Raw genomic sequence first — 14,273 nt, 5'->3', positions numbered from 1 at the left:
AGCAGACTACACACCATCCTGCTGGGCTCTTTAAGAGGCGTGGTGACAGCCTTACGGTCCTGCTCTACGCTACGTAGCTAATGAGCACACACACATTTCCTGAAGTGGAGGTACTTGTCTGAACTTGAAGCCCGAGCCCTGAAAATCAAAACTAAACGCTAGACAAGAATATTTGTAATTAATTTGCTCCGGCTCTAACGACAAATAGCCACGGGGGAGGGGGGGACGAGCGGACGGCAGACTGTCAGAAGTGTGCGCTGACGCCTCATCTCACGGTAACGGGAACGGAGTCGCTGATTATTAGCCGCCCAGTTTGAAAATGGCCTCAGACGAGCTCGCGCAAAAGCTCGGCCGCCGGCTGCAGATTGAGGAGGGAGACAAGGAGCCTGTTGCTGTGGACATCGTCGGACACCAGGACGGTGCGGAGGAGAAGTCGGTTACGGCCAACGCAGACGCGGAGCTGGGGGCTTTGCTGACGCGGAGAGAGGAGCTGAACGAGGGGCAGGGGGAGCGCTGCCAGCCCAGCATGAAGGTGTTCAACCCCTACACCGAGTTCAAGGAGTTCTCCAGACACCAGATCAAAGACATGGAGAAGCTCTTCAAAAAGTGAGTATGAGCCGGTGTGCACAGACTCAGACCCCCTTGACGGGCTGCAGGATCCAGCTTTGCCATGCCTCTAGGCCACTGGCTGCACTTCTTTCAACAGGGAAGTCGCTACAAGATTGTTCATATAAGGAAGTAGAGTTGGCAGGGCGCTTATGTAGGTCACTTCTCTAAAAACAATGAAGCACTGAGAAATAAAAAGTAGCGCAAAAAACACAAAACTCGAATCTAAATTTAAGACTGAGGGGAAAGACTGTTGACAAAATGTTTGAGAGCGCTCTGGGGAGCAGTGATATGGTGGTGGGCATTATGCTTTATGGGATAAAAGATTGACAAGAGAACTCAAAAATAGATCAAATAATAAGGAAATGAATCAGCATTGGCTGCTGTAGGTAAATCTAATGTACCAAACCTCTAACTCCTGTAGCTTGGCTGATTGCAGGGTGGGGACATTATGCAAGTCAGTGTTACGGAAGTCAGACAGCAGGCTTCCACTGATTATCTGCTTTCAGACATCTAAATGATGAGTGATGAGTTGTTATAGGGTAGGATAAACGTCCCTTGTAAGCCCATGTACTGTATAATAATCTCAATAACAACTCCTGAGTCAAATTTAAAAAAAAAAAAAAAGAACAACACCAGGTTATGCTGACTGACGCTTTTTCCGATGAAGCTGTATGTAATGGAAATTATACTTTTATTGTAAAGCGAAACGAATTTGCTGACTTTGAGTTATTGAATGTGTGACATGTGCCTGCTGATCCCTCTGTATGAATGTGCATGTGAATGGGTGAATGTGGTGAATCCATGGTGTAAAAGCTCTTTTAGTGGTCAGAAGACTAGGAAGGCGCAACGTATGTGCAGGTCCATTTAACATCCATCCATATTTCTAATACCATTTACTGGACACAGGGTAGGAGTGGAGAGAGAGTGGAGACAATAGACTTTCATTTTAACTAAAATGTTCTTACTTCAGTTGTGGCAGTGTATAATTCTATATTTAAGAAATGAAAACAAATGTTTGAGTTGTAGAACTCTGCCCTTACAATGAACTCTTTGACCTTAAGCCTCACTTAGACCAAGGCCCTGGACTACAAGGCAAGTTCAGCTTAAGCCCAACAAGACAAGTAATAGGCCACCTTGTGTGATTTAGAAATTTAACATCCACTTGGACTCAATGATAAACTAATCCGATTTTGGTGGTCACAGGTCAAAAGGTCAAGGTCACTGTGACCTCATCTGTCTCATTCTTGTGAATGCAATATCTCCTTAAAGAGGACCCATAGATTGAAACAAAACATCTGTAAGTGCAGATGGGTGGAGGAGTGGACTGTGCTACTGGTGATCCACACATCACTTAGCCTCAAAGATTGAAAGTTGCTAACTAGAGATGTAATGATATAAAATTTTCATATCAGTTATAATAATTGGTATATTGCAATACTGTTTAAATGTGCTGGAAAATGTTCAGAAAGTACTGATACACATACTGAAATCATAGGATGTTTTCAGAAGGGTGTGGGATGGGCTGCAAATTCAGCGTCATGAAGAGTGACTGAGGAGGGATCCCTCTTCCAGGACGGACAGACGTGCAATAGATGTCGTAAATAACAATTGAATTACAGTAATGACAAAGAGGAAAGCGAGAGAAGCACAGCAATAATGTTAACAATAGCATATCATATAACAATGGTTATAGATGTAAAATTACTAAATGCACTGTGATAGCATGTGATGTCACGTGCAAATATCGTAGGTGTTGATAAGAGTCCCATGCGTTTATTAATAGTGGAGGCATGACACATAATGATGGCAGTAGAATGTCACGTCGAGCAGGATCACGGCATCTGCGCAACACAGGCACAGCTTCAGACAGGACCACAGCAATGGCAGAACCAAGACCACGATCAAGGCGAGCCGGAGGTACAGCATCAGTGCAGCCACAGCACAAGTGCAGCCAAATTAGCAATAGGGATGTAACGGTTACCGCTTATCCGGTAACGGTTACATCCCTATTGCTTATTTGTCGATGGGGCAGCTTGCAGTGCGAGTATATGAATGAGTCTTGACAACTGAATTGGAGCTGCATAGCAAGAATTTAGGGTCAGCCAGATTTCAGCATGATGCCTTGTAGCAGTATGCCCCCAGTGTGGGTGGTGGGCAGTGGTGAAATGAGTTTTTGTTACCTCCACTGACCACTTCCTTGTACTCATTCTAAATGCAGTTAACAAAGCTGTTAATCCCTGACAGAGCATATGACACTTGGTTGGCCAATTGAAGATGAAAATAAACTTATTTTTACTGGCATCACTATCATGCTACACATTGTAACAAAGAGTCTTTTGTTCATTCTGCTGTTCATTTTGACATTAACATTTTTGTCTAGCTGGAGAGCTTTAGTCTTAGTCAACAGGAAACTGTTCCTCAGATTGACAGAGGTTTTGTTTTTGCATGTGCATGACTTCAGCCTGTGCTAGATTCTTCAGGGTTCCGTCATGTCCAAGCCTGTCCAGATATTTGAAATGCATTGTGTACACACGATCTGTGCAGCCATCTTTGAAGGGTGCAGACAAATCAGATGTGCAGTTTGAGAATTTATCTTTTGAGTTAAAATCATTCTGATGTGCAAAGATAATGGTATGGTTGGCATGTGAATGTGTCCCTGATCAATAAACAGATATTATACAATACTTTACTGCAGTCAATTTTTTTTTTATAAAAGTGTTTACTTACTACTTCTGCCCAGTTCCAAAATGACTGGATCTAATGAAACAAGTCAATGTGGTGAAAGGATATTTTATATGTCATAAGGCCAGGCATTATATTGTAGCTGTGAGATCTTGTGTGGATTCCAGCCCCAGGCTGTTTTACGTAATTAAATGAGTCTTGTCAGTGCAAGTCTAGCAGTAAACTTAAGGGTTTGACATACAAGGAATATTTAAGGATTTTAGGAAACCTTCCAAGTCCAACTAAAATCAGTCTGTATGTTTCCATGCACAGTTAAGTGGAGCTATAGTTCTAGCTTGATAAGGCCATTTAATTGGACTACTGTCCTTGTCCCAGAGTACAAACACGGGGGAATCCATTTATTGACAGAAGTATGTCAGACTCTGCCACAGCAGGTGGAGATATATCCCCTTTCAGCTAGTTGCGTCACATACCAAACAAGTATGTATGTCCAGCGCTGACAACATGGTTAACTGTACATTTCCTACGTACTCTGTGCTTTACTTGTTTTCTTCGTCTTGTTTTGTTTTCTTCCTTTCTCCTTCTTCTTTTGTTTTTTCTATGAATTTATGCAATTCAACTTCCGCACAAAAATACCCACTCACACCCGCTAAAGTCTGGCCTTTTAATATAAAGGGAAAGGTTACAATGACTGACAAATAAACAATGGTCATTGGTATTTCACAGCTTCGGCTCCAATCAGCCCCAGTCAGCAGTGATAGAAATATGACACAAAGGCTGATAAGCTAATTTTAGCCCCTTTTGCTGTTGAGATGCAATGGAGGGCTGTCATAAAATACTGTCCATCTCTGCCTAAAGCAATGCTTGAACATCTTTTCAAATTGATCTGCATCGAGTTTGAAAGAGAGACTAAATAAGTATGAAAAAAGAAGTAACCACCGCAACATTTTTACTGGAATCCATGCTGCCTTGTACTGTTTACTAACCTGTTTTCTGGCCTGTCTGTGACATTGAACATAACACATCACAAACACACACACATACAAACACACACACAGTGGGATATCTGCCTGCTCTAGTCTACTGGCAATGGTAAAGGAGTCTTAATCTTTTTTTCAGCGGGTTTTCCAAACAGTTCTCATCCCAAGTCGGCACATATTTCCACTTTGTCAGTGGACTTTCATGTCTACATATTATGCACAAGGTACCTTTTTACTTCTGCTGTTGGAGTTGTGGGATGCCAAAACTTAGGCCAGAACTTAAATTAAGGCATGCAGTTTAAAAGACAAAACAAAACGAAACATCATGGTCTGGCTCAACATTCATGTGGGGAGTGAACACCAGGCTCCAGGCTAAAAGTCTGGGGTTTCATCGATCATCTCTCCTGTCCACCCTAAAGGGAAATTCCAGCCTCTTATATAATGTTGCTACTTGCAGCACTTCAAACTGATGCCATCATACCACCACAACAATTACCATCTGGCCACGTTATTAACTGACACTGTCTGTCCATGTATCATATGGTTGCAATAGGTCCCTTTGTTTAAAAAAAAACTGAGGACACAAGCTAATCTAGGTGGAAAAGGGGTGTAAGAGTAACAGAGTATGAAATGACTGATTCATTTTGCAGAAGGTGTGAATTCTCTTTCAGCTCTGTAGCTGAGCTGTAATAAACCAATTGTCTGTCTACTCAATTCTGTCAAGGCACGACACTGGGAAAGACAACTACATTGACCTAATGGAGCTGAAGCTGATGATGGAGAAGCTTGATGCTCCACAGACGCACCTCAGCTTGAAGAACATGATCAAGGAGGTGGATGAGGACCTTGACAACAAGCTCAGCTTCAGAGAGGTGAAACAAGAAACCCAGATTTGAATCATTCTGAGTGTGTGATATTCCTTCTATCTACATCCATATCTCTGTGTTCTTCCTGTTCCTCGCAGTTCCTACTCATCTTCAGGAAGGCAGCAGCAGGGGAGCTGACAGAGGACAGTGGCCTCAGTGTCCTCGCTCGCCTCTCTGAAATCGATGTCTCTGAAGAGGGGGTCAAAGGAGCCAAGAACTTCTTTGAAGCCAAAGTAAGTACAAGTGACTTCTTATAAAAGACAGTTAGTGTTTTGTTCCAGTCTGTACACTAACACAAGAGTTTAACAAGAGAAGACACACAGTTAGAGCTGTAGAATGGACGTTTTCATTTAAGTCAGCATAGCTGGATGGTCAGAGTGGCAGCCGTTTCAGGTTAGTGGGTTAACACTGTATAAATAGACCACTAGACCAGGTGCCTAGAGTTCATTCTGAGCTCGGAAGATCTGCTTTTTGCTTCTTTGCACTATCCGCTTGGAATTCACAGTCCCATGAACAGGTTTTTTATGGTCATTTTATATCTTTAATTGTTAACTTCTTTGCTTCCGATTGCACCTGTTTTAACTGATTTTGAGGTTAACATTACTGATTGATTGTATGCCTATTTTAATTAATCCCATTTTCTCTTATATATTTTAAATATGTTTTCTATATTTTATTTTTTTATAATTTGTTAATTTTGCATTTCATTATTTGTATCTGCTCGACATCATTGTAAATGAGGGCTCGCCTTCAATACTTTGAGTCTTGATAAAGGTAAATAAAAAATAAATAAATTACTCATGGCGGGGGCCCTTCTGTGCAGAGTTTGCATGTTCTCCCCATGTCTGCGTGGGTTCTCTCCGGGGTCTCCGGGTTCCTCCCACATTCCAAAGACATGCAGGTCAGGTTGATTGGGGACTAAGTTGCCCTTAGGTGTGACTGTGAGCGTGAAAGGTTGTCTGTCTATATGTGTCAGCTCTCGATATACTGGCGACCTGTCCAGGGTGTACCCCGCCTTCCGCCCGCTGACACCTGGGATTGGCTCCAGCCCCCCCGCGACCCATGCGAGGGCAAGCGGTTACGGAAAATGAATGAATGAATGAATAAATTACTCATTCACTCCGTTCGGCGCTCTGCTGCTCGTCTCCTCAGACAGTGGTCAGTGTGCGCTCTCCCAGTGTGCAGTGCTCTGGATAACCTGATGGTTTATTCCAACAGGAGCACTGAGGGATTTCAGATGTTATTGGCCTGTTAAATTACATCAAATGTTGGCATTTTCAATTATCAACTGACAGCTGACTTTGAATTTTTGATTGACTTTATCCATATTACGTGATATGGATCAGGGATAACCACACCCAAATTCTGAAAAACTATTATGCATGTAAAACCCTAAATTACATATTTAAAAAGTTTTGGGATGACTTGGGTTTACAGAGGCTCCAAAGTTCAAAGTTAACAGGTGAGGTGATATGAGATTTTGCCGTAACAGTTAAAAGTTACCAGTAAGCCTGCAGGTCTTTGGACTGTAGGAGGAAGCTGGAGAACAGGAAGAAAACCCGCAGTGACTTAGGGAGAACATGCCAACACCCAAAATCCACACAGAAGGGCCCCAGCCAGCCGTTGGATTCAACCCCAGAACCCTCTTTGATATTTAATGTAAATAAAGTAAAGGAGTGCATAAAAAGTATCAAAATATAGCTTGTTCACCCCCCCCCTCTACAAAAAACATTGCCAGGTTAAGATCCCTCGGATCCGCCAACACTTGACCTTACCTGAGCAGAGCTGCTGTTGCTGGATTTGTCTTTTGGCAAAGAAGAGTTAGGAAGCAAACATCCAATGATTAAAAACAGGCAATTCATTTATTACATATACTTATAGATTTTATTAACCCTCTGAGCCCGGCTCAGACACTGGCAACTAAAATTTGTATCATTTAAAAACGGGACCTTGTTCAATAAATCCATAATAATAGATACGATACTGAGTGTCTTTCGTCCATATTTTATCCATATTTCGATGATAAAAGTACATTAACATCAATGCTAAATGCTATTTTGGTTTCCCATAGTTCCTTTGGAGAGCATTTTGACCAATCAGAGGTTTGTTTTGGTCTTGTCCACCAATCGGAAGATGGTCTGATGCTTTGTTACCGCTTACATATGCCACACGTTATCTGGAACAAACTGCACTGTGATTGGTCTAATCCTACTGTATCTATCACTCTGTGTTATTGGTAGCGACTCGTGCATTAGAATAAACTCTGGTAGCACCTATAATAATAATAATGAGACAAGGGTAAATCAGGAGACAGTGTAACAAGCAGCAGGGCCTCATATGGATGTAAACTATGTTTGCTGCAGGCAGAGCAGGCAGGAGCTTCAGGGCCCTCTCTGAAGTGTCAGGAGTGTGATGTGGCCCTCTGCATCATCACAGATAGAAACTGCTTTGCAGAATGGCACAGATAATGGGATACAAACAACTGCAAAAAAAACATAGGGACTTTTTTTAGGTTTGCTTTGCAGAATGGCATAGATAATGGGATACACAAACAACTGCAAAAGAAACTGTGACTTTTTTTGGAAAAGTATGTCCATTTTTTGAACTATAATAGTTGCAATGTATATTTTTTCACTTTTTGATTCCCAACAGGTTTTCTACAACAAAACAGCTTGTACATAATACTTTTGTGCAATTTGTCACTAAAGGTCTGTAAAATTCAATTTCTGTTTCGTTTTTTTATTTTGTCTTTATGGTCTCGCGACCCGACCCCGGATAAGCGGAAGAAAATGGATGGTTGGATGGATGGTCTCATAACTATTTGTACATTCATGTGACATCATTGCAGCCTTAATATCCTGATAGCCCAGGTTGTCCTGAAAAAAAAGGAGCATATATTGATTGTGCATTGAGGAGCTGAGGTTATACATGCATTATTACAAGAAGAGTTCAGGCGAACCAAAACTAGGAAAAAACGGGTTAATGTCTGCTAAGTAACTGGCCACTGGCCCCTCTCAGGATTAATATCTAGACACATTTTTTCTTAAACACAGCTTAAAAATGAACTATAATTTCACTGAGGAAATGTCTGAGACAGTTGCTGAGTTTTTAGGGACTTGGCGTGGGAACTAGATGGTCAGCAGTTCAAGTCCCAGGCAGACCAGGTGGACTTGTTGCTGGAGAGGTATAAGGTGCCAAAGTGCACTTGAGCAAGGCACAGACCCTCTTAAGTGTGGACCCATCATTGTGACATGTCTCCACAAGTGATGCATGTCCCTGTGTCTATAAAAAAAAGACAACAGAATAAAAAAATATATCGTATTGAATAAAATGACCATGTCATGAACATTGACTATGAATTGTCACGTTGTTTTTATAAGCCACCAGCGTTTTATTTTCTCGCTGTCTTCCAAGGCTCTTCGCCTCTCACAGACACACACTTACATACACTTACACACACACACACACACACACACACACACACACACACACACACACACACACACACACACACACACACACAGAGCAGGGCATTTACAGAGCTCCAGTTCATTCAATAATGTTGTATTTTAGTAGTTAACATTAGTTCAGAGGATATTTAATAATATGGAGATATATATTGTGTATAGTGGTATAGCCTTAAAATATTGTCATATTATTTAAAGCCATATCGCCCAGCCCTAGCTGCAACACACAGTGTTGTTGCCAGAGGTCTTTCAGTTTCAGTTCTCGCCTCTTTGCTGAGCAGCTCCACGCCATCAACTGACCGTTGTGTGTTTTCTGTTGGACAGGTCAAGGCCATCAATGACTCCAACCGCTTTGAGGCAGAGATCCGCCAGGAGCAGGAGGTCAAGAAGAAGCAGGCTGAGGAACAGAAACAAAGACGCGCTGCTTTCAAAGACCTAAAGTCAGCCTTCCAGTGACGGCCTCTGTCTCCCTCTCAGGACCTGTCTGTCTTTCTCTGTGCTGCACTAATGATGTCGGTTTGTCTCTGTGTGTTTGAATGCTCCATGTCTGTCAGCCGGTGGTCGTCCCAAGTCAAACCCAGCTTCAGGGTCCCACACATGCCTGTCACTAGTCTGTGATGCATTTCTTTGTGATGAAAAATTAACACTGCTTCTGCAGATAACGGATTCATTTAGGTCTGTAGTTTAGTTCAGTAAAGCTTGTCTCCACCAAGTAGCCTGCTTCCTTTCAATTCACTTAATTATACATTAAAAGGCTTATTTTGTCTGTATCCACTGTCAGTAGAAGTATTCCATTCCCTAGTAGCACCCTGATCCGATACTAAAAGATAAAACTAGGAACTCTGCAAACTAAGCAGCGCTGATCAAATATAAACCAAGATTCTGTAAGAGTTCCATATTTCTCTCCTCAAATGTCTATATAAACCCATTTTTGCTCACCATCTTAACTGTAATATGAAGTCCGACCAGCTGCCATTTCACACAGCAAGGTTCGCATTACGTCACCCACCAGCAGGAGCATTTATTGGTGCAGTTAGGTGCAGTGCATTCTGGTAGTTGTAGGTTTTCTACCTCTTGAGCAAACACAAATGCCACAGTCCCTCCTCTGTTGTCTCTAATCGTGTCGCACCAACTTTTAAAGTATCTGTGTCTTTCTACTGCAGAGACAGCTTGGTTTTATGAGAAGACCATCTTTACAGGAGTGAAATGCTTCTGCAACTAATTCCAAAAATTAAATCAGCAGTGATACCAGTCACAGTGTTCAGTGTTGAACAAATAGCTGAGCTCTACATTTTTTACTGTTAGCTCTGTATTTTTGTACAGTGGGTTTGGGTGGGGATTGAATATATTCTTATATGGGATTTTTTTTTTAATGTGGGTCTTTATTTTCTAGTTTCAGCCAGTATTCCTACCCCATCAGCTTTATCAACATTTGATTTGCCTTCAACGCTGAGGTCTGGGGATGTAGTGACTTTTTCATTTGGACGTTACACCCACCACAGTACCAATCAGATCCTTGCTGATGAATAGAAACCAGCCATGAGCACACATATCAACTCATTTTTTGTGGTTCTTTTTTGTTCTTGTATTTTATTTGGGTGTTTAAGTGAAGACAGAGTAGATTTAGCCTTATAACTTAAATTTAACATTGATTTCTGCTCTTTGAAACTTTTCTATTTTAATCTTAAAGATCATTTTGGTGGATTGTGCTCATGGATCCATGGTAGCAACATTAAAGAGTAACTAAACCCCCTAACCAGGGGGGGGCAGAGAGGTGCTGTGGATCAAGAGGCTGCATGATTGGGTGACTGGGTGTGTCTTAGCCCCTGTCCCAGCCCTGCCCATTTTTGAGACTTTTTTTCACTTTCCAGGAAGTAGACACTCAAGCTAAAAATGGGGGTTTACTTGCTTAATTCAACTTTTACTATGACACTGTTGATTACACAGATAATGGACATTTCAACAAAAAAAATCATAAAAGTATGAGACCAGTGTACCTGCTGATCACTAGCTGCCTTCAAAAATCTGGTTCAAACAAACAAGTACAAATTCCCATAAATGACAAACCATCATTTGTGTCAACTGATTGTAATGGAGCACAAACAGCCTGATCACAGGTTGTAGAGACTTTGCTCCTTTAATGTTCCTGCAAGGCAGGTGCTTTTTAAAAGGGAGCAAACAGCCTTACATTTTCCACAATCATTCCATCTCTGATGTCAAATCATAAATGCTTCCCGACATTAAATACTCAGACAGGTTGATGTCAGGATTACTTGTTCAATGTGGTTTGCTAGTTTCATCCATTTTCTGTAATGGAGGGAACAACAGATGGGCCCAGTTACTGACAGGCCATTAGGGCATGCAGTAGGTCAGACTGATGATGCATTTTCTGAATGCCTTGCAGTAACGTCACTGAATGTTTTCAACAGTGGAAACACTATCCAGATGAATTAGTGTTGGTTTGGGACTTTACCTAAATTAGCTACTTGTTAGCTGTATAATGGTCTCTTCCTCATATGCTTCCATGCATGGATTATTTCCCATCAACAGTGGAGCACCAGTGGAAAAACTACATACTGTATGTGTAAGAATTGGCAACTACTAACTCTGAATATGTATTGACTTAGAGTGGTGTTGTATAGTTTACTAAATCCTGTTGTCCAAATGAGTGATTCCAAACAGCTTTAGTTATACAAATGTGACCTGATGTGATATTTAGAAGCACTAAGCCATCCATTGTCATCTTGCGGGTCATCTTGTTCATCAGAAAAATATTCTTTTGAATGATGTAATAGTTTACTCAACTCTTAAAGCCTTTAAACAAACCAGCAAAATATTGCACATGTGTATGACCTTTGGGATCATCACTTTAAATCATCTAAATCTGAGATCTTTAATTTGGTTGTCATGGCACAGAGCAGTTTAAATTTGTTTTAGGGCAGATTTGTTGTCCATGGATGTTTGCTTTTGAACAATGTTGTAAATGTATGAGGCGGTAACTTTTGGTACGTGCTTTGTAAAATAATTTGGGTTGATATTTTTACAATGCTTTCTTTTGATGCATGCCAGTATTCCATAGCACATTGTCACTCAAATGCTCTAACTGAATGATTGAACGAATATTTCATCACAGCATGAAAAATACTTTTGTACTTTTTTTTTGAGGATAAAGGGTTTCTTTGAAATTTCCAGCCCGTTCTCATTCTAAAGTCGTCAAATAGCTTCACTTTTACAGTGCTTTTTGACGTCAAGTGAGAACGCAGCTGGACAGAACCAGTCGCAGTGTCATTATATGCCGCTGGTGTCAGGTTGAAAGGCTGCCTGTAATAATGTAATTACAGGAGTGCAAGGGTACCTATAGAGCAGGCTGGTCCAAAAATAAAAGCAATTTAATGTGGAAGTCTGGTGTTTGCTTCCCAACCGAAATAGATGTTTATTAGATGTTTATTTTCTACATTTTGCCATGTGCCTCCTTCCCTTAATCCTAATCTGTGACAGCATGTGTGTTAATTGATGTCCAGACGGCGTCATCCCATAATGTGCTTTTGATGACATCACGGTAGCAGCATCTTGGAACGTAAACAGCAGACACAGAAGGATAGCTAGAACTTAATATGTTGATGCAGAAGTTCACAGCAGAGTGGCAACATGTGACGAACTGGTGTGAGAACATGTTTGAAATGTCTTCATGGCTAATTGAAGATTGTGTTTTGTCAGATATATCATGTTTGTCCTGATGTGTATACAGTAAGGCCCAGCGTTCCCACTTCACATACATCTGTCCTCACACACACTGTTGTTACATACTATAACAAAACACTGGTAGCTGTAATATTTGGATTTATTATGTTGTTGTTTTTTTTTTACTGAACTGATTGATCTCCCCAACTACTGATTTTTGTTAACTGATTTTCTAAATAATCAAAATAAACACCATTACTTTTATTGTTGAAAAATGATGTATACAGATTTTTTGTTGTGTCTGCTTGGTTGTACTTGGTGGTACTGATTCTGTCCAGGGTCATGCCAACACTGTTCTTTGTAGTGGAGGAAACAAGAAACAAAATTTCATTCATCAACTTCATTCTATTAGATAAGAGCCAATTACAGATAAGGAATAGAGACTCTGAGTTAACAGTATACACGGTGGATTCCATGAGTTGATATCCCTCTACTGAATTCTCTTCCCACCCCAATCTGTATTGTTTCCAAAATAGTGCCAAAATCTACTGCAAACCCATCTATGGGTGTAGTAATGATGCTGGTTTAACAAGCGTCTTCATATACTACACCTCTCAGGTGGAATAAATATCCTGGAAAAGGAGAAGTGCTCACTGATACTGATTTTAACAAATTTGCCAACAGTAAAAAAAAACAACAATTAAAATGTGCAACACAAACAAGTCAAGTCAAGTCCATCTTATTTATAGAGTCCATTATCACAAAACATTGTTTGCCTCAGAGGTCTTTACAGTGTACGACATCCCTCACATCACCCAAGGGAAAACTCCCGAAAAAGAACCCCTGTAATGGGGGGAAAACAGGAAGAAACCTCAGGAAGAGTGGCAGAGGATGATGAGGGATCCCTCTTCCAGGACGGACAGACGTACAATAAATGTCGTAATTAGCAAATGAAATACAATTGTGGCAAAAAGGAAAGAGAAAGAGAGAGGAAGGGAGTGGGAGAGTAGCACAGCAATAGTGGAAAAAAAACGCATGTCATGTTACAATAACAATACGTGTGAAATTATCAAATGCACTCTATGATGATATTGTGGGTGTTGATAAGAGTCTCATGCATATATTGATAGGGAGGTGTCCAAAGGCATGATAACATCATCGGCGCAACCAGGACCAAGACCACGAACAGGGCAAGCGGGGGGATACAGTATCAGTGCAGCCACATTGAGCACAACCAAAGCACAACCAAAGGCAGGGTCACAGTGCCAGCACAGATATCACCACGATCAGGCACAGCCAGGAATATAGCCAGGATCCGCAACAGACACAGCATGTTACACAGAATTGTTTAAAAGGACAATAGCAGCAGGAACAAATGAGTTCTTGAACCTGCTTGTCCTACATTGTGGAACCACATATCAAATCTGCCAAGTGCATGAAGAAGTCACTGTGGGTTACTCTCAAAGCCATACCCGCAGCCATTGTCAACTCTCAACTGTCTGCTGTCTCAGTGAAACACCATGGACCATTATTGAAAGCAATATGCAAGAGACTGTAACACTGAGCTGAAATAAAACATGCTTGTAACTTCAGTAAAAAACAAACAGCCTCATACTGCATTTTTGCTTATTGTATCCAGCATTTTGCCGTTGGTGGGACAAGAGATCAACAGTGGACAGTTGAGAGTTGACGAAGGCTGCACTCTGTGTTGCTGTTCATAAAAGCTTTGGGAGTACAGACAACTGTCAGTTACACTCACCACAACACTAAGTGCAACAAAAGCTTAGTGAGCAAACGGCCGATAAGAGAAACATATTTATGTTGCCTATTCATGTAAAAGATGTACAGACAACTAAATGATGATAGTGTACACGAGAAAACCGCTGTGATATCATTAAATAGTCATGTACTTATGATTATCTCCTAAGTAAGCTTTAAATATTCTTAAAGAGTCCCAGAGACAGATACGGGCAGTGGCTACAGCTAAC

The 14,273-nt window shown here is 41.1% G+C and overlaps 1 protein-coding gene across 1 annotated transcript; it reads left to right on the top strand.

Annotated features, from left to right (window-relative positions):
* Positions 1 to 34: 34 nt before the first annotated feature.
* Positions 35 to 12,560, top strand: efhd2 (EF-hand domain family, member D2). The gene is made up of 4 exons (XM_042492081.2): positions 35 to 606; positions 4,996 to 5,143; positions 5,236 to 5,370; positions 8,929 to 12,560. Exons 1-4 carry the CDS (start codon positions 320 to 322, stop codon positions 9,058 to 9,060), a joined length of 702 nt encoding a protein of 233 aa, XP_042348015.1. The 5' UTR covers positions 35 to 319; the 3' UTR covers positions 9,061 to 12,560.
* The last annotated feature ends 1,713 nt before the right edge of the window (positions 12,561 to 14,273 follow it).

This window comes from Plectropomus leopardus, chromosome 9 (genome assembly GCF_026936395.1).
Source record: "Plectropomus leopardus strain MGB_pleo_1.0 chromosome 9, ASM2693639v1, whole genome shotgun sequence".
NCBI lineage: Eukaryota > Metazoa > Chordata > Actinopteri > Perciformes > Serranidae > Plectropomus > Plectropomus leopardus.
Note: the sequence above shows the minus strand (reverse complement) of the source record. Positions and strands in the feature narration are given on the sequence as shown.

Excerpts from the sequence above, each read along its gene's own strand:
- efhd2 (XM_042492081.2), top strand. The coding sequence starts at position 320 with ATGGCCTCAGACGAGCTCGCGCAAAAGCTCGGCCGCCGGCTGCAGATT. Across the intron at positions 607-4,995 it reads ATGGAGAAGCTCTTCAAAAA|GCACGACACTGGGAAAGACA; the intron begins GTGAGTATGAGC and ends AATTCTGTCAAG. Across the intron at positions 5,371-8,928 it reads AGAACTTCTTTGAAGCCAAA|GTCAAGGCCATCAATGACTC; the intron begins GTAAGTACAAGT and ends TCTGTTGGACAG.